Source organism: Pituophis catenifer, unplaced genomic scaffold, assembly GCF_029215685.1.
Source record: "Pituophis catenifer annectens isolate HBS135680 unplaced genomic scaffold, rPitCat1.0.hap2 SCAF_1, whole genome shotgun sequence".
Classification (NCBI taxonomy): domain Eukaryota; kingdom Metazoa; phylum Chordata; class Lepidosauria; order Squamata; family Colubridae; genus Pituophis; species Pituophis catenifer.
The window spans coordinates 197,258,231-197,275,610 of NW_027256881.1; the positions used below are offsets into that span (position 1 = coordinate 197,258,231).

General features: G+C 36.4%; 1 protein-coding gene across 5 annotated transcripts in view; it reads left to right on the forward strand.

Moving 5' to 3' along the window:
- Positions 1 to 10,804, forward strand: part of TLK1 (tousled like kinase 1) — a 91,713-nt gene extending 80,909 nt beyond the window's left edge. For all 5 annotated transcript variants that reach the window (XM_070936624.1, XM_070936789.1, XM_070936868.1 and 2 more), the window contains 3 exons: positions 1,355 to 1,466; positions 1,936 to 2,043; positions 8,980 to 10,804. In XM_070936624.1, coding sequence (XP_070792725.1) covers positions 1,355 to 1,466; positions 1,936 to 2,043; positions 8,980 to 9,156 — 397 coding nt within the window. In that variant the 3' untranslated portion in view covers positions 9,157 to 10,804. The remainder of the gene's footprint in view (positions 1 to 1,354; positions 1,467 to 1,935; positions 2,044 to 8,979) is intronic.
- Positions 10,805 to 17,380: the final 6,576 nt, after the last annotated feature.

Genomic DNA, 17,380 nt, shown 5'->3' on the forward strand with positions numbered 1-17,380 from the left:
CTTTGAGGAGAGAGTTAAATGATTTTACACAATATACAAATATTGAGATGAAGATTAATAATTCAAGATCAGTAGCACTCCTTTTTGTAGAGACCTAAATGTCATCAGCATCACTGGTCTGTAAATGAGCTAGATATTGTACAGGTCCAAAACTTCAAACATCTGGGGAATGTTTTTCTTCATTCTAGAAACTGAAATAAACATACCAAATATGTGCCTCAAAATGTACAGTACATCAGTGCCCTAATACTTAATTTCTTTTCACCTAGAGGTGGCTCATACAGTACATTCCTGCAACCTTGCTTAGTTCTCTATGGAGCCCAGTGTGATTTATATTCTAACCTCCCTGTTATAATCTAAATTGTAAGAACTATTTTTAAGACCCCAGATGCTGTCTTAAGTCCAGACTATTGAAAATAGAGCTAAGGATTTGGACTGTTTGCTTATGTTTGTTAAAGTAAAGTCTAGCCATATGAATTTGATTCTTTAATACTGGCTTTCCTTCATTAAGCTCATTCATACTGCTTTTAAACGGGATTACTCTTGTCTTGAGTCAGTGATTCAAAGCACCAAATAGGCCTCTTTGCTTCGGAGTTGCTTTCGAAGAAATAAATTGCTGACATAAACCAACTTAGTATGTTTATCTCTTAACAACTCCTACACATAGAAGAGCACGCTCATTAGTAAGATGAAATGCCTGACTCTCTGCAATGCTGCATAGAAAACAGGAAATTTCCATTTAATTAAGAGAGTCTACCCTTGTGGATCTGGAGCAGCAGAGTTAGTAAAATAGTATAGTATTAGTTCCATATTCTAATTGCCACATTTCATAACTTCTTTGGGTGACTTGCTTCATTTTACTTGCTTGGATATTGAAATATGTATAAACGTAGCACAATTTTATGTAATAGTGTCGTTCACAAGTCAGAGAAGAAAGATATAACTGATCCTAAAATGCAGATTTTGAATGTTTTAATTTTAAGACAGTTTGTTTCTTACTAGTATGACAAGCTTATGAGTCAATGATTTAGCATGTTTATATACTAATGACTATGTTTTGTTTGTTTTTCTATATTCTGATTGAAATAATATTATTTCTACTAATAATAATAATTGAAATAAAAGCTTAGGTGAACAATATCAGGTCTTGAAAGCTTTTAATAAACTTCTAATATAAACATAATAAATAAATAACTTGGTGTTATTATGAATTGCATTAACAACATTACATGCTAGTTTTATGTTTGTGCTTAACCATTTTGACTAGGTTTTTTTTTAAAAAAATCAGTGTTCTGGTGGACGGCATATGCCTGTTTACCCTGAATAGTTTTTTTCCTTTTTTGTTTTCGTTCAGGTATTTGCCTCCAGAATGCTTTGTTGTAGGAAAAGAACCACCAAAAATTTCTAACAAGGTGGATGTGTGGTCAGTTGGAGTAATCTTTTTCCAGTGTCTATATGGCCGAAAGGTAAGCATGCACAGTAACTGCAATTTTCCATACATAAAAGTTTGACTAGCATAGTTCAATTAATCAAATATGTACAGGCAAGTACGCTTATTTTTTTTTCTTCTGTTCAATTGTGTCCAACTCTCAGAGACTGCCTGGTCAAATCCCTGGCAAGATTTTTTGAAGTAATTTCTTATTGCCTCTTCCTAGAGCTGAGAAAGGTGGTTGGCCTAAGGCCAGCCCAGCTGGCTTTGTGCTCAAGGTGGAACTAGAACTCAAAATATCCCAGTTTCTAGTCTAATGCTTGAACCATTACACCAATTAGGCTCTCTTTTAAACTTACACCTGTTTTCATTTCTCGTGGTTCTAAAATACTTTAAAATATTTTAAAATGGCATAATTTTTAAAAAATAAGGTTTCTTTTTAAAAACAAATATATGCATGTGGATATTTAGTATAATGAACTGAATTTTTTTTTACCTCTTTCCAGCCATTTGGCCATAACCAATCACAACAAGATATACTTCAAGAAAACACAATATTAAAAGCCACTGAAGTTCAATTCCCAGTAAAGCCTGTTGTGAGCAATGAAGCCAAGGTAAAAAGTTCAACCATCAATTCTGGTAGAGTGATATATTCTGACACAAGAGGTTCAGTCAGACAAAACATTTAAAGCTAATTACAAACAAAATGCATTTAAATTTTTATAACAATTGTTTTTTAATTTCACATGGGAATTCATGCATTTAAAAGCAAATTCATAGTTTTCAAACAGTTTCTGTGTTTCCCCAATTTATGTTCCAAAATTGCTTTTTCAAGAAGCAACTGGACTTTGTTTTTCTTTGAAGACATTTCACTTCTCATACAAGAAGCTTCTTCAGACTGGATGGTGGGGAATGGAAGGATTTATACTCCTTGCAGACAGCCAGTCATTTACATTCTTTTAAAGCATGGGTATCAAACTTGAAACATCACGTTCCCATCATGTGACATACTGTAACTTTTTTCCCCTTCACGGAGCTGGGGTGGACGTGGCCTGTGTGTGATGCATCCGGTCCATGGGCCGCCAGTTTGACACCCCTGTTTTATAGAGTCGTTGAGGCCACCTGGAGGTTTTTCTGTTTCATTAAGGTCACCTGAGTAGTGCAAAATTCGACACCCATTTGCACTACTCAGGTGATCCTGATGACACAGATAAACCTCCAGATGGCCTTAACCACTCTCTAAAAGAATGCAAATGGGCAGCTGTCTGCAAGGAGTATAAATCCTTCCATTCCCTACCTGAAGGTCAGAGTTGAAGAAGCTTCTTGGATGAGAAGTGAAATGTCTTGAAATAAAAAACAGAAAGTCGAGTTGGCTCTTGAAAAAGCACCTTTAGGACAACCATGACCTGGATGACTGAGAATCTCCATAGACATTCCCCAATTTATGTAAATCTATTATCAGATGCTGGAGAAAATTATCAGATACTGAAAATGATTCTCTAGAATTCTGAAACATTGATCTTGTTGAATAGAAAATAAGTGTAACTAAAGATGAGTGACATTAAATATACTTTGAACATCAATAATTGCAGAAGTCTTAACTAGATAAGCCAATTTATTTTGTTCTGTAATTTTCAATTCTAGAAGAAAATCCTAAAGTACAGTTACATTGTCCTAAATCCTAAAGTACAGTATCACTGTCATCTGTTTTAAAATTATATTTGCTATTGTCAACTATGCATCATGTAATGCTAAATCAAACATGGTTTAAAATGAACACTACTCCTTTTCCGACAAGCCAGCTTCAAGCAGTGCATTATAAACTTTAATTTAATTTAATTTAAAATTTAAATTTAAAATTTAATCATAGATTATTTCAAACATCTCTGATTTAAAAGAAATTACAAATCTCCTGAAACATAAAGAAGGGATTATCCAACCTAAATCTTTGTTTTACCTGATTGGGGTGTTTATGTAAATAGTTCTGGGCAAGTTTTATCTACCGTATTTTTCAGAGTATAAGACACACTTTTTTTCCTCCTAAAAGAGGCTGAAAATTTGGATGCGTCTTATACTCCGAATGTAGCTTTTTTGAAGCTTTTTTCAGCCCTAGCGAGGCGCTAGCGAGTGAAGCAATCCCAATGCTAAGCTTTTTTTCAGTGAAGCTTTGCCTGCTCCCTCAGACTCTCAGCTGTGAAGCTTTTTTTCAGCCCGACTCTCAGCTGTGAAGCTTTTTTTCAGTCCTAATGCACTAGCGAGTGAAGCGATCTCCGTGGTTTGCTGATTTTCTCATTGCTTCTCTCTCCAAAGATCAGTTGTGCTTTAGAAGCTGTTTTTTATCCCCAAGCAGGGGATAAAAACCAGCAAACTAATGTGCTGAAGCTGACCAGACTAAGGACCCTATCCAGATGAATACCTGGTAGGCAGATTCCCCCCATCCCCCTATTTTCCTTCCCAAAAACTAAGCTGCGTCTTATACTCCGAAAAATACATTATTTCTTCCAAACTAACTAATAAAATGGCATGTTTTAATGGTGTTTGTTGAGGAAAAAAATCAGCCATGGCATTCTGGTTGGTTTAGCCATAATTTCTGACTAAACAGCAATAGTTTGTTTCGGTTTGTTTAACTATTAGTCCTTGTGTGGAGGCAAGTGAAAACTTATTCATAGAATTCCTCCATACTTAGCTTAATTTTCCATGTTAATGGCCTCTTTATCTTCTTCACATGAAGTGAGAATATTGCATTTTTTCTCTACTTTTCACAGAAGAATGTCTTCAGGTACACTATTTTTGTTTGTAGTCCCATCCAAGTTAAACAAGTTCTGTGAGCTTAGCAAGACTGGGCTTGCCTGGTGCTTCTAGGCTTGGATTAAATATTTGTATATTGTATAGTGCTGCTTCTTTCCAACTATGTCATCCTTTTCACTGTAGCTTATTATCTACCCTAATCCATACTTCCATTCTTTCCCTCTATAGTTTCTTTGCTCCTGACAAAATTGGTAATACTCTGTTACCAACAACCTTCCACATCTAAGAACACATAAAATATTGTGAATGCTAAATTTGGAAATTGAATAGTCCAGAATGATGATAATCTAAAGTAAAGACAGGCTGATATCTGGAGTTGTGTTTACCACACACTTACATTATCCCATCTCAACAAGCAAAGTGTTATATGTATATTACAGGTGTGCAAATCGCTGAATAGTTGTACTCATTGGATAGATTTTTGAGCTGAGGAATTCTGAAGATAGTATTAGTACATATAAAAGGGAGCATGATACAGAACCTCTTAATGAATCAAATCATTCAGTTTTAGAAGAAATAAAGTAGTGGCCAAAATTGTGGAAACTTTTTGGGAAGTGTATTTTTGAGGTTTGATGGCTAATAACACCACTTTTTTTTGGAGTAGTACCATAAAATTATATATCAATGGAAAGATAATTTAATCAAGAATGTAATGCTTTTCAACCTTTGTTTGAGAGATAAAAGTGGTTTTTTTCGTGGAATTCTAGATTTTAGGCCAAATTCCTGCAGCTGCGCCGAACGGTCCTTGCACCCAACTTCACATTGCATTGCACCATTTCATCTTGTATACACCCAGATGATTTTCTTCTGTCACATAGGCACAGTCTCTTAATTCTTCCATCATCACTTGCTGTTGTGCACTTTTTCCTGCCTTTACCAAAGTGGTTTTGTAGTGACTGAGTCTCCTTATACCTCTTCAAAAACTTAGAAATGCCACCTTTGGTTAAGTTTCCAAAAATTTTTCTTCTAATTTCTTTATAACTGTAGCCTTGTTCACTTAATAATACTATTTTACATTGTTTTCTGGACAACCAGTCAACTGTTTGCACCATTACTGTATTTTTCAGAGTATAAGACATACCTTCTTTCCCCCCCCCCCCGCCCCCCAAAAAGCGACTGAAAATTTGAGTGTGTCATATACTCTGAATGTAGCTTTTTTGAAGCTTTTTTTTCCAGCCCTAATGAGGCGCTAGTGAGTGAAGCGACTACCTCTGACTTTCAGTTGTGTTTTAGAAGCTTTTTTTCAGCCCTAACGAGGGGCTAGCGAGTGAAGCGATCTCTGTACTTTGCCTGCTTTTCTCGTTGCTGCTCCCTCTCAGCTGTACTTTAGGAGCTGTTTTTTATCCCCAAGCAGGGGATAAAAAGCGCATGCGCATGCTCAAAACCAGCAAACTAATGTGCTGAAGCTGACCAGGCTACCTGATTGGCTCGCTAAACACTTATGCTCATTGGCTACAATCAGATGAAGGAAAGCTACCCGATATCAACCTAAGCAAGTTGTGCTTCCTTTTTCTGATCATTTGGCTATAATTTTTCATAGATCACAGATAATTGAACAAACTTAGTTGCATTACAATTCTTGATTAAATTATCTTTCCATTGATATATAATTTTATGGGTACTACTCCAAAAAAAGGGGGTGTTATTAGCCATCAAACCTCAAAGTACACTTTTCCCAAAAGGTTTCCACAATTTTGACACTACTGTAGGGTTTTTGATCCAAGAAAATGAGTTCTTAATCACTACAGCAGATTTGCATGTAATAAAACAGTCTGCTGATGGAATACAGGGACTTTTTGAAAAACAAAAACTTGAAAGATTTTACATTGGTAATAAATACATTCAAAGAAAGCAAAATATAGTAAAGTATAGTAAATGTGAAGATGGAAAAATGAACTATGAAAAAAAGGAGATAGAAACAGAAAGCATGAGAAGAAAATATAGATAAATGGCTTCCAATCTTCCTCTTGGCAGCTGTACTGCAATTCTAATCAAACCTATCTAAGATTACATCATGATTCTCTTTTTTTCTATAACTTGTATCTCTTGCCTCCCAGCTGCTCAGCTAGCAAGCAAAATGCAAAAATTGTTCCTCCCACTGTTTACCTATGAGGAGCAGCTGTGAGATAACAAGTGGGTTATCTCACAATCTCTCCTTTATTCAGAGATATTTCATTGATCAGTGTTGGCCTTCTGGGTGTCGATTTCTGCCACAATGCCATATCTACTCCTTTGAAGATTGGGTCACTATAAATCACACCAGAAACACCCCCCCCCCAAATTCTTTTTTTTACATAGTATTCTAATTGGAATTTCCTTAAATACATCTGTGTTCTCATTCTCAATCTTCAATCGAGTATTATAATATTACTGCAAAACATGATCACTAGTCATCTTCATGACAACATACACATTCCTTGGAACATTACTTAATTTTGCAAATCATATATTGATCCTGTAAACCTTATCAATCTCTCTTTCTGTGTCATCTCCATCCCAATCTAAAAAGTCAGAAATGTAAAAATTTTCCCTCTTGATATCTTCCCCATGATCTTCTTGAATTACCGTGGGTCTCATAGAAACAACCAAAAGACCATGGTCTGTGGGCAGATCTGCTCTAAAGCTTAAACAAAAATAGTTTTTTCTCAGTTCCAGTTGTGCCAAGTTGTCTAAATCTTTGTCCACCTCTCTAGTTATAACTTCTGTCTTACTTTCCAGAACTTCTACTTTGTCATTAATTTTTTTACATTTTCAGCCAGTTGTCCTACAGAATTTTCAGTCTTCTTAAAGGTTTCTTCTTTCATATCCTTTTTTAATCCTTGTAAATCCTTCTTCCGCTACTATTTCAAAAGCATCCAAACTATTGACAGTTTTGCTAAGCTTTTTGCTTTTAAGTCAAAATACTTTAAGGTGTTTTTAAATTACAAAAAGGTGACTTATTGTTCTTTCCTGCCATTCCCAAGATCCCACTTAACTTTGCTTATTATTGCTTTATATTCCCCCTTTATTATTTTTACAAGTAACTCAAGGTGGTGAACATATCCAACACACCTTCCTCCCATTTTCCCCACAACAACAACCCAGTGAGGTGAATTGGGCTGAGAGAGAATGACTTGTCCTAGGTCAAATGAATTGTACCCAGAGAGTTTAAGAAAGTGAGACTTTTGCTGGTTAAAGGTAAAGGTTCCCCTTGCACATACGTGCTAGTTGTTCCTGACTCTAGGGGGGGGGGGGGCGGTGCTCATCTCTGTTTCAAAGCTGAAGAGCCAGTGCTGTCCAAAAAATGTCTCTGTGGTCATGTGACCGGCATGACTAAACACCAAAGGCGCATAGAACGCTGTTTGTTACCTTCCCACCAAAGGTGGCCCCTATTTTTCTACTTGCATTTTTTACGTGCTTTCAAACTGCTAGGTTGGCAGAAGCTGGGACAAGTAACAGGAGCTCACCCCGCTACGTGGTGCTAGGGATTCGAACTGCCGACCTTTCGATCAACAAGCTCATCTTAGCCACTGAGCCACCCTGTTTTGCTGGTTATATGTCCATAAAGAGTACACAGTAGTTTTGAACACAGTGTTGATTTCTCAGCTCCTAAGCCACTAAACTCATGAGCGACTACAGCAGGGGTATCAAATTCAAGGCCCAGGGGCCGGATCTGGCCTGCAGGGTGCTTAGATCTGGCCCGCGGGGCCACCCTGGAAACAGCGAAGGACTGGCATGCAGTACCTCTGCCAGTGAAAACAGAGCTCACGTGGCCCTTGCGAGCTCTGTTTTCACTGGCAGAGGGTTGCAGAATGCCATCCAGCCAAAAATGGAGCTCGCGAGGGCCGCAAGCTCCATTTTTGCTGGCAGAGGGTTTCAGGAGGCCATCACAGCTGAAAACAGAGCTCGGGAGCCCATTTTGGTTAAATTTCCAACTTACATGCACACTAATATACACATAATATACACATTTTTCTTACAGTCTTTATTGCTATTCTGAATTTGCTTTCTATATTTTTATTGAAGATTATTATGTAAATGATGATTGGGAGAAGTAAGTAATTTCTGCCTTGTTGAGCATTATCTACATATTTCCAATAACAAGATTAAAACATTTAAAAGGAAAAAACGGGGAGAAATGGCACAGAATTAAAAGTTTTTAAAAATTAATTGGCAATGTAATATTATGTACATCAGTAACTGATTTTGATTTCCCATCCCTTTACAATGATTTATAATTAGAACTCAGTAGATTTTAGAACAATGTTACTCCCACTATTATAATGTTGCTATTAAAAATACCTAATACAACATTGTTGAGCAATTCATTTATGGCCGGCTTGTATTTTCATAATAATACTTTAGTGGGAAAATGTTATTTATAATTAGCATCTCTGATTACTTAACATATTATAGTTGACTATAAATGAAACACAAGTCTTGAATTTGTTAGGAGGTGCTGAACAAATCTAGCCAAGCATGGCTTGTTGAAAACATTTGCTAAATTCAATGTAAACTGAAATTTGAATCGGAGATTTCAAATTTGAATCAGAGATTTCAAATTTGATATTATGCTACAACATTTACATGAATGGATTTCTATTAGAAACCTACATATTCTTCAACTTGAGGTCTCTAAGCCTCTAGGACACATTTGGGAGACAGAAGAAAAAGGAGGAATACATTCTGTTGGTTGACATTCCATCAGCAAACTGCATTTAATTCCACACCATGCTGTCTGTTTCCCTCCCCCCCCCTTCTAGGCCTTTATCAGGCGTTGCTTGGCATACCGTAAGGAGGATCGGTTTGATGTCCATCAGCTGGCTAATGATGCTTACCTACTTCCACACATGAGAAGATCAAACTCTTCAGGAAACTTGCATATGACTGGACTGGCAGCCTCTCCCACACCACCTATATCAAGCATTATTCCTTACTGAAGCTTCTTCACCAAGATGGTTCGCTTGACACCTTCATGATATTTAGCTGCAGTGGACTTTCATTTGAAAGCATCCTGTTAGCGTTGTTTACACAGCAGGACAAATTTAACAATGGTGTCTTTATACTGTGGCCCTTCAAAGAAAAGTCGTTTCTCTGAGGAGACTGGATCATGACCTGAGAAGGGTACCTTTACTTTAGATGTTCACTTTGAAAACTTGGAAGGACAGCATTGCCCGCTGCCTCCCAACCAGATGTACTGTGTTATTAAGACTGAAGAAAATGTGTGTTTGGACTTCTAGGGAGGGAATACTGTAAATATTCTTTTTACTTTAAAAAAAAAACCTTTTGGTTGATACTGGAGAGTTCTTATAAAGAGGGGTAGTTTTCATTATTTCAATAAAGAAGAAAATGGAGCACAGAACAACAACTCAGTGCCTGGACAAGATAAAGAAAAAAGCTAAATAAAAGAATCTTTCTTCCCAAGAAGTCAACATTTCAAAAACCAAAGTCAAGTTGAGTGACACAGCTTTGTTTCTTAATTTCAGTGGATAGAAGGGATTTAATATCGGGGTTGGGTGGGGGTAGGGCTGGTGCGAAGTTTTTAAAAATATGTTTGTTGATTGAATGACTGTATTTTCAAAGGGATAAAAATAACAGTTCCAGTGAGGGAGCAAAATCTAGTTTGAAACTAGCTCAACTATTTAAGTGGCATTTTGATACTTAGCAGAATTGTCAACCGATTATCTGCTATCCAGGCTTTTTGTGGAGGATTTACAAGGCCGTGTATGTAACCAAAAGCAAATTGGTCATGTTTAATGTTTCTATGCAGGATAATGACAAATTCCCTTCTAATTTTATTGTAAATGTATTGTACAGATGTCATATTTTCAGTTTAAAAAAAAAATTCAGCAACTTATTTCTGTACAAATGTTTAAAAGTATGGCTTTTTCTAATTGGATATTGTATTTTTTTTAAGTCTCATTGAAGGCGCTTTTAATTGCTGCTAAATGATGTTGCTTTTGCTTTTGCAAAAAACAAAAACAAAAAAAAATCAAAACAACCTCCTTAAGGTGCAAGTCAGCTGAAAGTCCTAGAGAGACTGGAAGTAGATAATTCATTAACAATCAAGGCATGTCAAACCGATCTGTGTTGGAACTATACAGTACAGTTCAAGTCAGTTTCCTGAACTGAAGCACGTGGATACTAGATGTAGAAGTTGTTTATGGTTATTCTCGGTTTCTGGAAGTACTGTCTACAAGGTGGGAAGATGTTCCTCTAAAGAGATGTCTCTTGTGGCTTGTACAGATATTTTAAAATGTGAAACATTTTCTAATTGCCTTGTATGGTAAGGTTTTTTTTTTCCTTTTTCCAAATGCAGTATCTCTCTTCCATACAAGATTCCTCTTGTCATATTCATAATGCTGAATACTTGTATGTAACTTTGTCCATGTCGCAGAAAGGGAGGCTGTATTACCACAGGTTTTTCATTTAATATTGTACAGTTAAAATGTGGCTCTTGTTTCTGATGTTGCAAGCCATTTTGTTTTTGTTGTACATAAGGATACATTAACTGTCTCTTCAAAATGCTGCTGAAATTGTAGAGAATGTAGCCAAAACAGTAATAAAATAATGAGAGTTGAAATTTAAGCTGGTTTTCAAGGTCTTATTTTGGAATATAAAAGACAGTTTACAATGTCTTTTATTCTTAATACAAGGAGTAGTTTCTCTAAGTCCCTCAGTATAAACCAATTGTTTTCTGTCCAATTGCATTTGATCAGACTACTACATTCTGTCTTGGAGCCGGTCCATCTATTATATAGGATAATGCACCAAATTTAGAATTGCTTAATTACAAATTGAAGGATTCTTTCTGTTGATGGAGAAAAAAATAAATAAATTAGTAAAAACATCCCATTGGATGAGAAAGCAGTCTGGTATGTTTTGTGTATTTATTTCCTTATCTCTGCAGCTCCGCACCCTATTTTAGCGGGCCTGCAGTCCTCCCAGCGCAGTTCTGTGAGGATTGGGGGATTTAAGAAAAAGCATCTGCTTTTGTCTTCCAGGATCATATGAAGATTTTTCTTTACTGTGACACTATCTATAGGAGATGATCAGGCTGAGCCCAAGGGAGAGATTAAATGCATCATAAATCACGAGTCCCTGTGCACCTGCAAGAGTCCAGCCCACCTTGAATGCCTTATTTCCCGCTCATTTCCCTTGACCGACAGTTGGTCAGATTCTTGTAGAGAACTTAAGTTTGCAATAAATCTTCATACTCATTTGACCTGCCTGAATCTCCTGATTGCCCCAGTACTTGACATTATCCAACCCAATCAGAGCAACAGTCCAGGTGACTATTAACTTTTGCAATGGCACAGGATTTTATCATTTTTGCCACAGGTTCTAAACGCTTCAGCGTACTATAGGTGAAATGAATATGCACTTTATCATACAAAGTCATACGTGGTTACATCTCTTGTAAGTCTCTTGTGAAATGATTCCTGTTATTCAAGAACTTTGAAAACTGTCTGGTTTGTGACTGGAGTTCTGTTTTTCAGCGTTTGTATTATTCTTAACCTTTCTTGCTTTTCACAACTTGCTCCACATTTCCTCATTTTAATTTTTCTGTGGAAATTAAAATGAACATCAGCACAAAAGAGCACAGTGCCTATGCTGAGGTGTGGGGGAAGTATTAAGAAACAATAGTTAGGCTATTTGGCCAGCAAAATAAACTGTAAATAGTATGTACCTAGCCATCAAGTCTTATAAAGCATGTTTTTCCAGATTTTTAGTTTTAGTGTGAACCAGGCTAGATTCAATTTCTTCAACAGCTCACAGTTAAAACATACCATAGTTTACTTTTTCAAGTTTTGCATACAAGCCTCATTTGTAACTGTATGGGTATCTTCATTATTTTAGCAAATCCTTGAGAGAGAAAGCAACCTAGAGATAATATTTGCTCATCTCGAGTCATCTGGCACTTCATCTGTTCTCAAAGACTTCTCAAAAATAACATATAAGAGTTCAGCTATACATTACTACCTTCTAATTCCTTCAGCCCCTTAGGATGCAATTAATCTGCGCCTGGAGACGTAAATTCCTTCTACTGTAAGTAAATACCGTAGTCCCTGACTGCATTTCTATAAATCTCCAGGTTCAATCAGTCATCCTATTCTTCTCTAGTTCCTTAAGTAAAATGCCTGGGGTTTTTTTTCTATACATTATGCGATTTTGTTTACTGTCATATGTGTGAGTGTCTTTGTTGTGAATGTGTGTGTTTGAACATTGCATACCCCAGACAATATTTGGAAGTTGTAACTTTGATGACAGAAACTTCTCACTCGTTCGGCTCTAATTACTGCACCAATGAGAAACCATGAAAAAAAAATCTCTAAACAGTGCTTTTCTGCTCGCCTATGCAACTTTTCTGTCTATACTTGTCACTTCTTTTGTTCCATAATTTCTGGTGGATCCATCCTGTCCAATGCCTAAATCAGCAAGATCTCATGAGACTTGACTCTTCTGCAAGATTTTGGTTATTCAATTGTGGTTATTTGGCTGACATTGATGCCCAGTGAGTATGAAGTTGCCAATTTTTGCCTTAAGTGTTGCGGTCTTATGCATCACAATTTATAGGTGTCCCCACTGTTGACCTTTGCTATTATTTCCATGCACAGTCATCGCTTTATGAAAGTAAGCAAAGCATCTTTTGCACTGAGAACAGGTTCCTAGCCAATATTGCAGCAAAAAAAAATAAAATTTTCCACAGAGGTAAACATGCAAGTCCAAGACTCCTGATGTCCTTTAATTGGTCCAGACACTCCATGCAAGCAACTATGTCAGCCATACTCTTCCAATGTTTTCTCACCTTTAATACGATCACCAACTGGATACTATCAGTGTGGCATTTATGCTGTCATAATACATTGTCACCCTTGAGTGTCTTTAGCTTGGGATCTAGTGAGGGCATACGAGAGTTGCAATATATCTTCAGCCTCCACATTTTACGAAACAGTATGTTTTGTTGGGAAGACACAAGATGGCAAAGATACAGTTCCAAGGAATCCAGGACGAGTATGGAGATCTATTATGATGGATAGGAATACATACCTATCTTACTAACTAGAACATCATTTGAAGAACACCCTTCCCATTGATGAAACAGACATTTAGGACCAAGGGCAATTACAGAATTTAAAATATTTTATGCTTACAGCCTAATAGTTGAGAGTAGGTATCCAACAACACACTCACTTTTTCTCTTAATTTGGATTACAATCCAGAGATTATCCCAGCATTCAGTTTCATAGCTGAATATCCTTTTTAGAAGGATCTAAGTGCTCATTTCCCTAACCAAAGTTTGGCTTATCTGTTACCATAAGATTATTGACAAAGTCAGACATACAATATGTAATTGACAACATGCATTTTGTTTTTACTTATTCTTTACCTTTATTTTATTTTTTTTTACTTTGATCAGCACAGGATGAGGGAATCCTATCCACTAAATGGCACTTTAGGCCTATAGTTTCAAGTAGCCTCCTTGATGCCTAGTGTTCTGATGATCTTATTCCTACCTGTAACAGGTGAGAAAAATTAGGACACAAAACAGTTTGGAAGAGAAACTAATTTTCATTTTTGGTTGGCCTGATTTAACAGCATGTAGGCAAGCTTAATCTTATTGCATTCCTTGTATGATAGATTAGAAGAACCTAGCAGACAAATTTAGCTTAACCGTGTCAATCTTGGAATAATTCATATTTCACCATGTTTTGATTCATCACTTCTTTTGCAAGTGACAGGAACTAAGGACAGATTATGCTGAAGGAGAAAGAAATGCTATCCACTTAGATCTTCTTCGTATGAGCTATAGAATGAGACCAAACCAAATGCAAGCATAAGAAAGTTGGATCCAAGACAAATGCTTGTATACTAAAAGGGCATAAAAGGAGGACAGTAGAATGAATTGCAGAAGAAGAGAAAGCATTTTTATATGATATGAAATTAGGATGCAAGTTATTGAGAAGGAGAATATTGGACTTCCTCTTTGCATGCCCTGACTTTGTGTACCTCTAAAAATATTGATAACTAAGGGAAATAGATGTGCAGTTAGCAGAAGAATTTTGCATTTTTCATTTAAAAGACTTACTTTGTAATTCTTCACATTGCATACTCCTTACTGGTTATTTAATATTTTCTGTGCTTCCATTGCTTCTTTCTTTCTTCTCATTTATCTTTTTCTTCTGACTCTGATCTCAGATATTTACCTTACTTCTCTTTTTCCACACAGGAAGGAATCACAAAACAGGCTTTTAAATAATTTACCTTAAATTACTTGGATTAACTAAATTAGGCTTTTCTATCATCAGGACATGTCCTAAATTAAATCTTATTTTCTTTCACACCTTCATCATTCTCCAATAAATTTTCATACAAAAATTATATTCCTAACTTGAATGTTTTTCTCTAAAAGCCTATTTTATGCTGTACAAAGCTACTGGCTGTCTAACAAAAAGCCAAACGTCAAACTAAAAGCACACCAAAAAAAGATTTATGATACCTTCATTTAACAATAATAGATTTCTACTCTACATGAGGTAGGTCTTTTTTTGAAGAGCTATCCAGTCCCAAACTGATTTTTAAGCTAAATGATCTTAGGAAAGGACTTTAAAGTTATCTATTAATGGTTTGCACCTGGACAATATGCTCAATAAATATAGAGGTCCTTGTCACAGGCTGGCTACTATGGTGAGAGGCATTGTATTTCTTTTTCAATTATGGTACTGCATTTCAGCATTTGTATCCTGATACATATATAGTAGCTTATCCTTAATTTACATCTATCACCATCCTCTTTAATCTTTCTTTTTTTTAGTAGCATTTCCTATTTTTGTCTTTAAGGAGAGGTGCAGAAGAAAGCAACATAAAAAATTGAAAGATTTAAACTTTTTAAAAAAGCCAATTAATTGTATGAAATACAATAAACAGCAACTGGGGGCAGAGCATATGAAAAAAATGTGGATATTAGGAGAACTTCCCATAAAACCAATGGCATTGAAAGAATTCTGTAAATGATCGATGTAAGTAATGTTAACAATTGAAATAATTTTCTCTTTAAAGAGCTGCTGATACAGTTCTACAGAGGAATTATTGAGTCTGTCATCTGCATCTCTCTAACTGTCTGGTTTGGTTCTGCAACCCAACAAGACAGACACAGACTTCAGAGGATAATTAGAACTGCAGAAAAAACAATTGCTACCAACCTACCTTTCATTGAGAACCTGCATACTGCACAAGTCAAAAAGAGGGCTGTGAAAATATTTACAGACCCCTCGCATCCTGGACATAAACTGTTTCAGCTCCTACCCTCAAAATGATGCTATAGAGCACTGCACACCAGAACAACTAGACACAAGAACAGTTTTTTCCCAAACGCCATCACTCTGCTAAACAAATAATTCCCTCAACACTGTCAAACTAGTTACTAAGTCTGCACTACTATTAATGTTCTCATCATTCCCATCACCCATCTCCTTCCACTATGACTGTATGACTGTAACTTTGTTGCTGATATCCTTAAGATTTATATTGACTGTTTCCCTATGACTATCATTAAGTGTTGTACCTTATGATTCTTGACAAATGTATCTTTTCTTTTATGTACTCCGAGAGCGTATGCACCAAGACAAATTCCTTGTGTGTCCAATCACACTTGGCCAATAAAGAATTCTATTCTATTCTATTCTATTCTATTCTATTCTATTCTATTCTATTCTATTCTATTCTATTCTATTCTATTCTATTAAAAGATGGAAATTGCCTGGAAAAAGATTATTCAGAGATTGTATTTAGAAAGCTCCCGTAGCACCATCTCTGTATACATACAGATAGCAACTGAAGATCTTTCTACTGCCCCAGGCTTTTAGAATGTAAAATATTGGATTTTATCTCTTATTTTAATTTGCTCTAATTCCATAAAATTAGAGTAGTTTTCTTCCAGGACTCCATAATATTAAAATGATACTGGTAAGCTTTTGTATTCTCTACAGCCACTCTTATAGGCAAATGTCAAATAAACAAAGTGCAGGCAGGAACAGCGGAGGACTGGGAATAAAAAGGTGAGAAGGTGAATCTTGTTTTTTTTTGTTTTCCACCAACGCTTGATGCTAGAAAGGTTGGCACCAAGTGTTTTGGCACAGCTGGCTTCCTGTCCAAATGCTGTTGTGAGTGCACTTTATGGGTGTAAGTGGACTGCATAATAAATTGAACTTTAGAACTATCCAGGACTTCCCGGTTTAATTAATTATGCAACTTATCTGCTCTGCAATTAAACCCTGATACTATGGGAGCACCAAGGACCCCACACTTCAACCCTGAGCTGCAAATATCCCGTCCTATTGGCATATCTGATACGATAAAGTTTCCTTTGATTAAAACTGAGGGTTTTTATAAATTAGTGAGTGAGAATGATCAGTTTGTCAGCTAAGGAGATCTTTTTAAAATGCAGTGCTAAATACATCATCATTAGTCAGTTCTGTAAGGGTTCAGGTTAATGTCAGGGTTCCAAGTAACACCCCCAACTAAATAAGACTCTGAGGCTTGAGCTTCCTCAAAGTTCCATTTTATTAGAGATGTCATATTGGCACATCGGGGAAAACCCGAATCTGAAAGCTTCCAGGTTTTCCCCACCCAAAAGAAAGTTCAAGCCCCTGCCCAACACTCCACATGTCCATCACATGATCCAATCAGGCACCATCCAAAACCTGGAGATAACTCCCAGTCACCTCATCACAGCTGCAGGGCAAGGCGGCCTTGACTTTCTGAGAAAGAATGTTATTTTGACTATATATCCTCCACACTCCATACAATCTCCCCTCCCAGTTTCCCACAACAGAAAATGTGGCAGGCCTGAAGTAAAAGATGTAAGAGATGGCTTCCAGATCTGACAGGAGGTCGCACAGAGTTTGTGAAACGTAGCCTCTAATTTTAACATTCCATAATGTTAAAATATTTTGTTGTTGAACTGATAAGTTTCTTTCCCAGTTAAACATTCACTATCTCTGGGAATTAGTCAAGATATAGGATGTCCTCCCTATGTTGTTCCCATAATACTATTATTATCTGTTCACAACCAACATTTTTCTGATAGTTTTCTTTATTTATTTAATTTATATGCCACCCATCTTACTACCAGAAAACTTTGGGCAGCTAACAATGTAATAA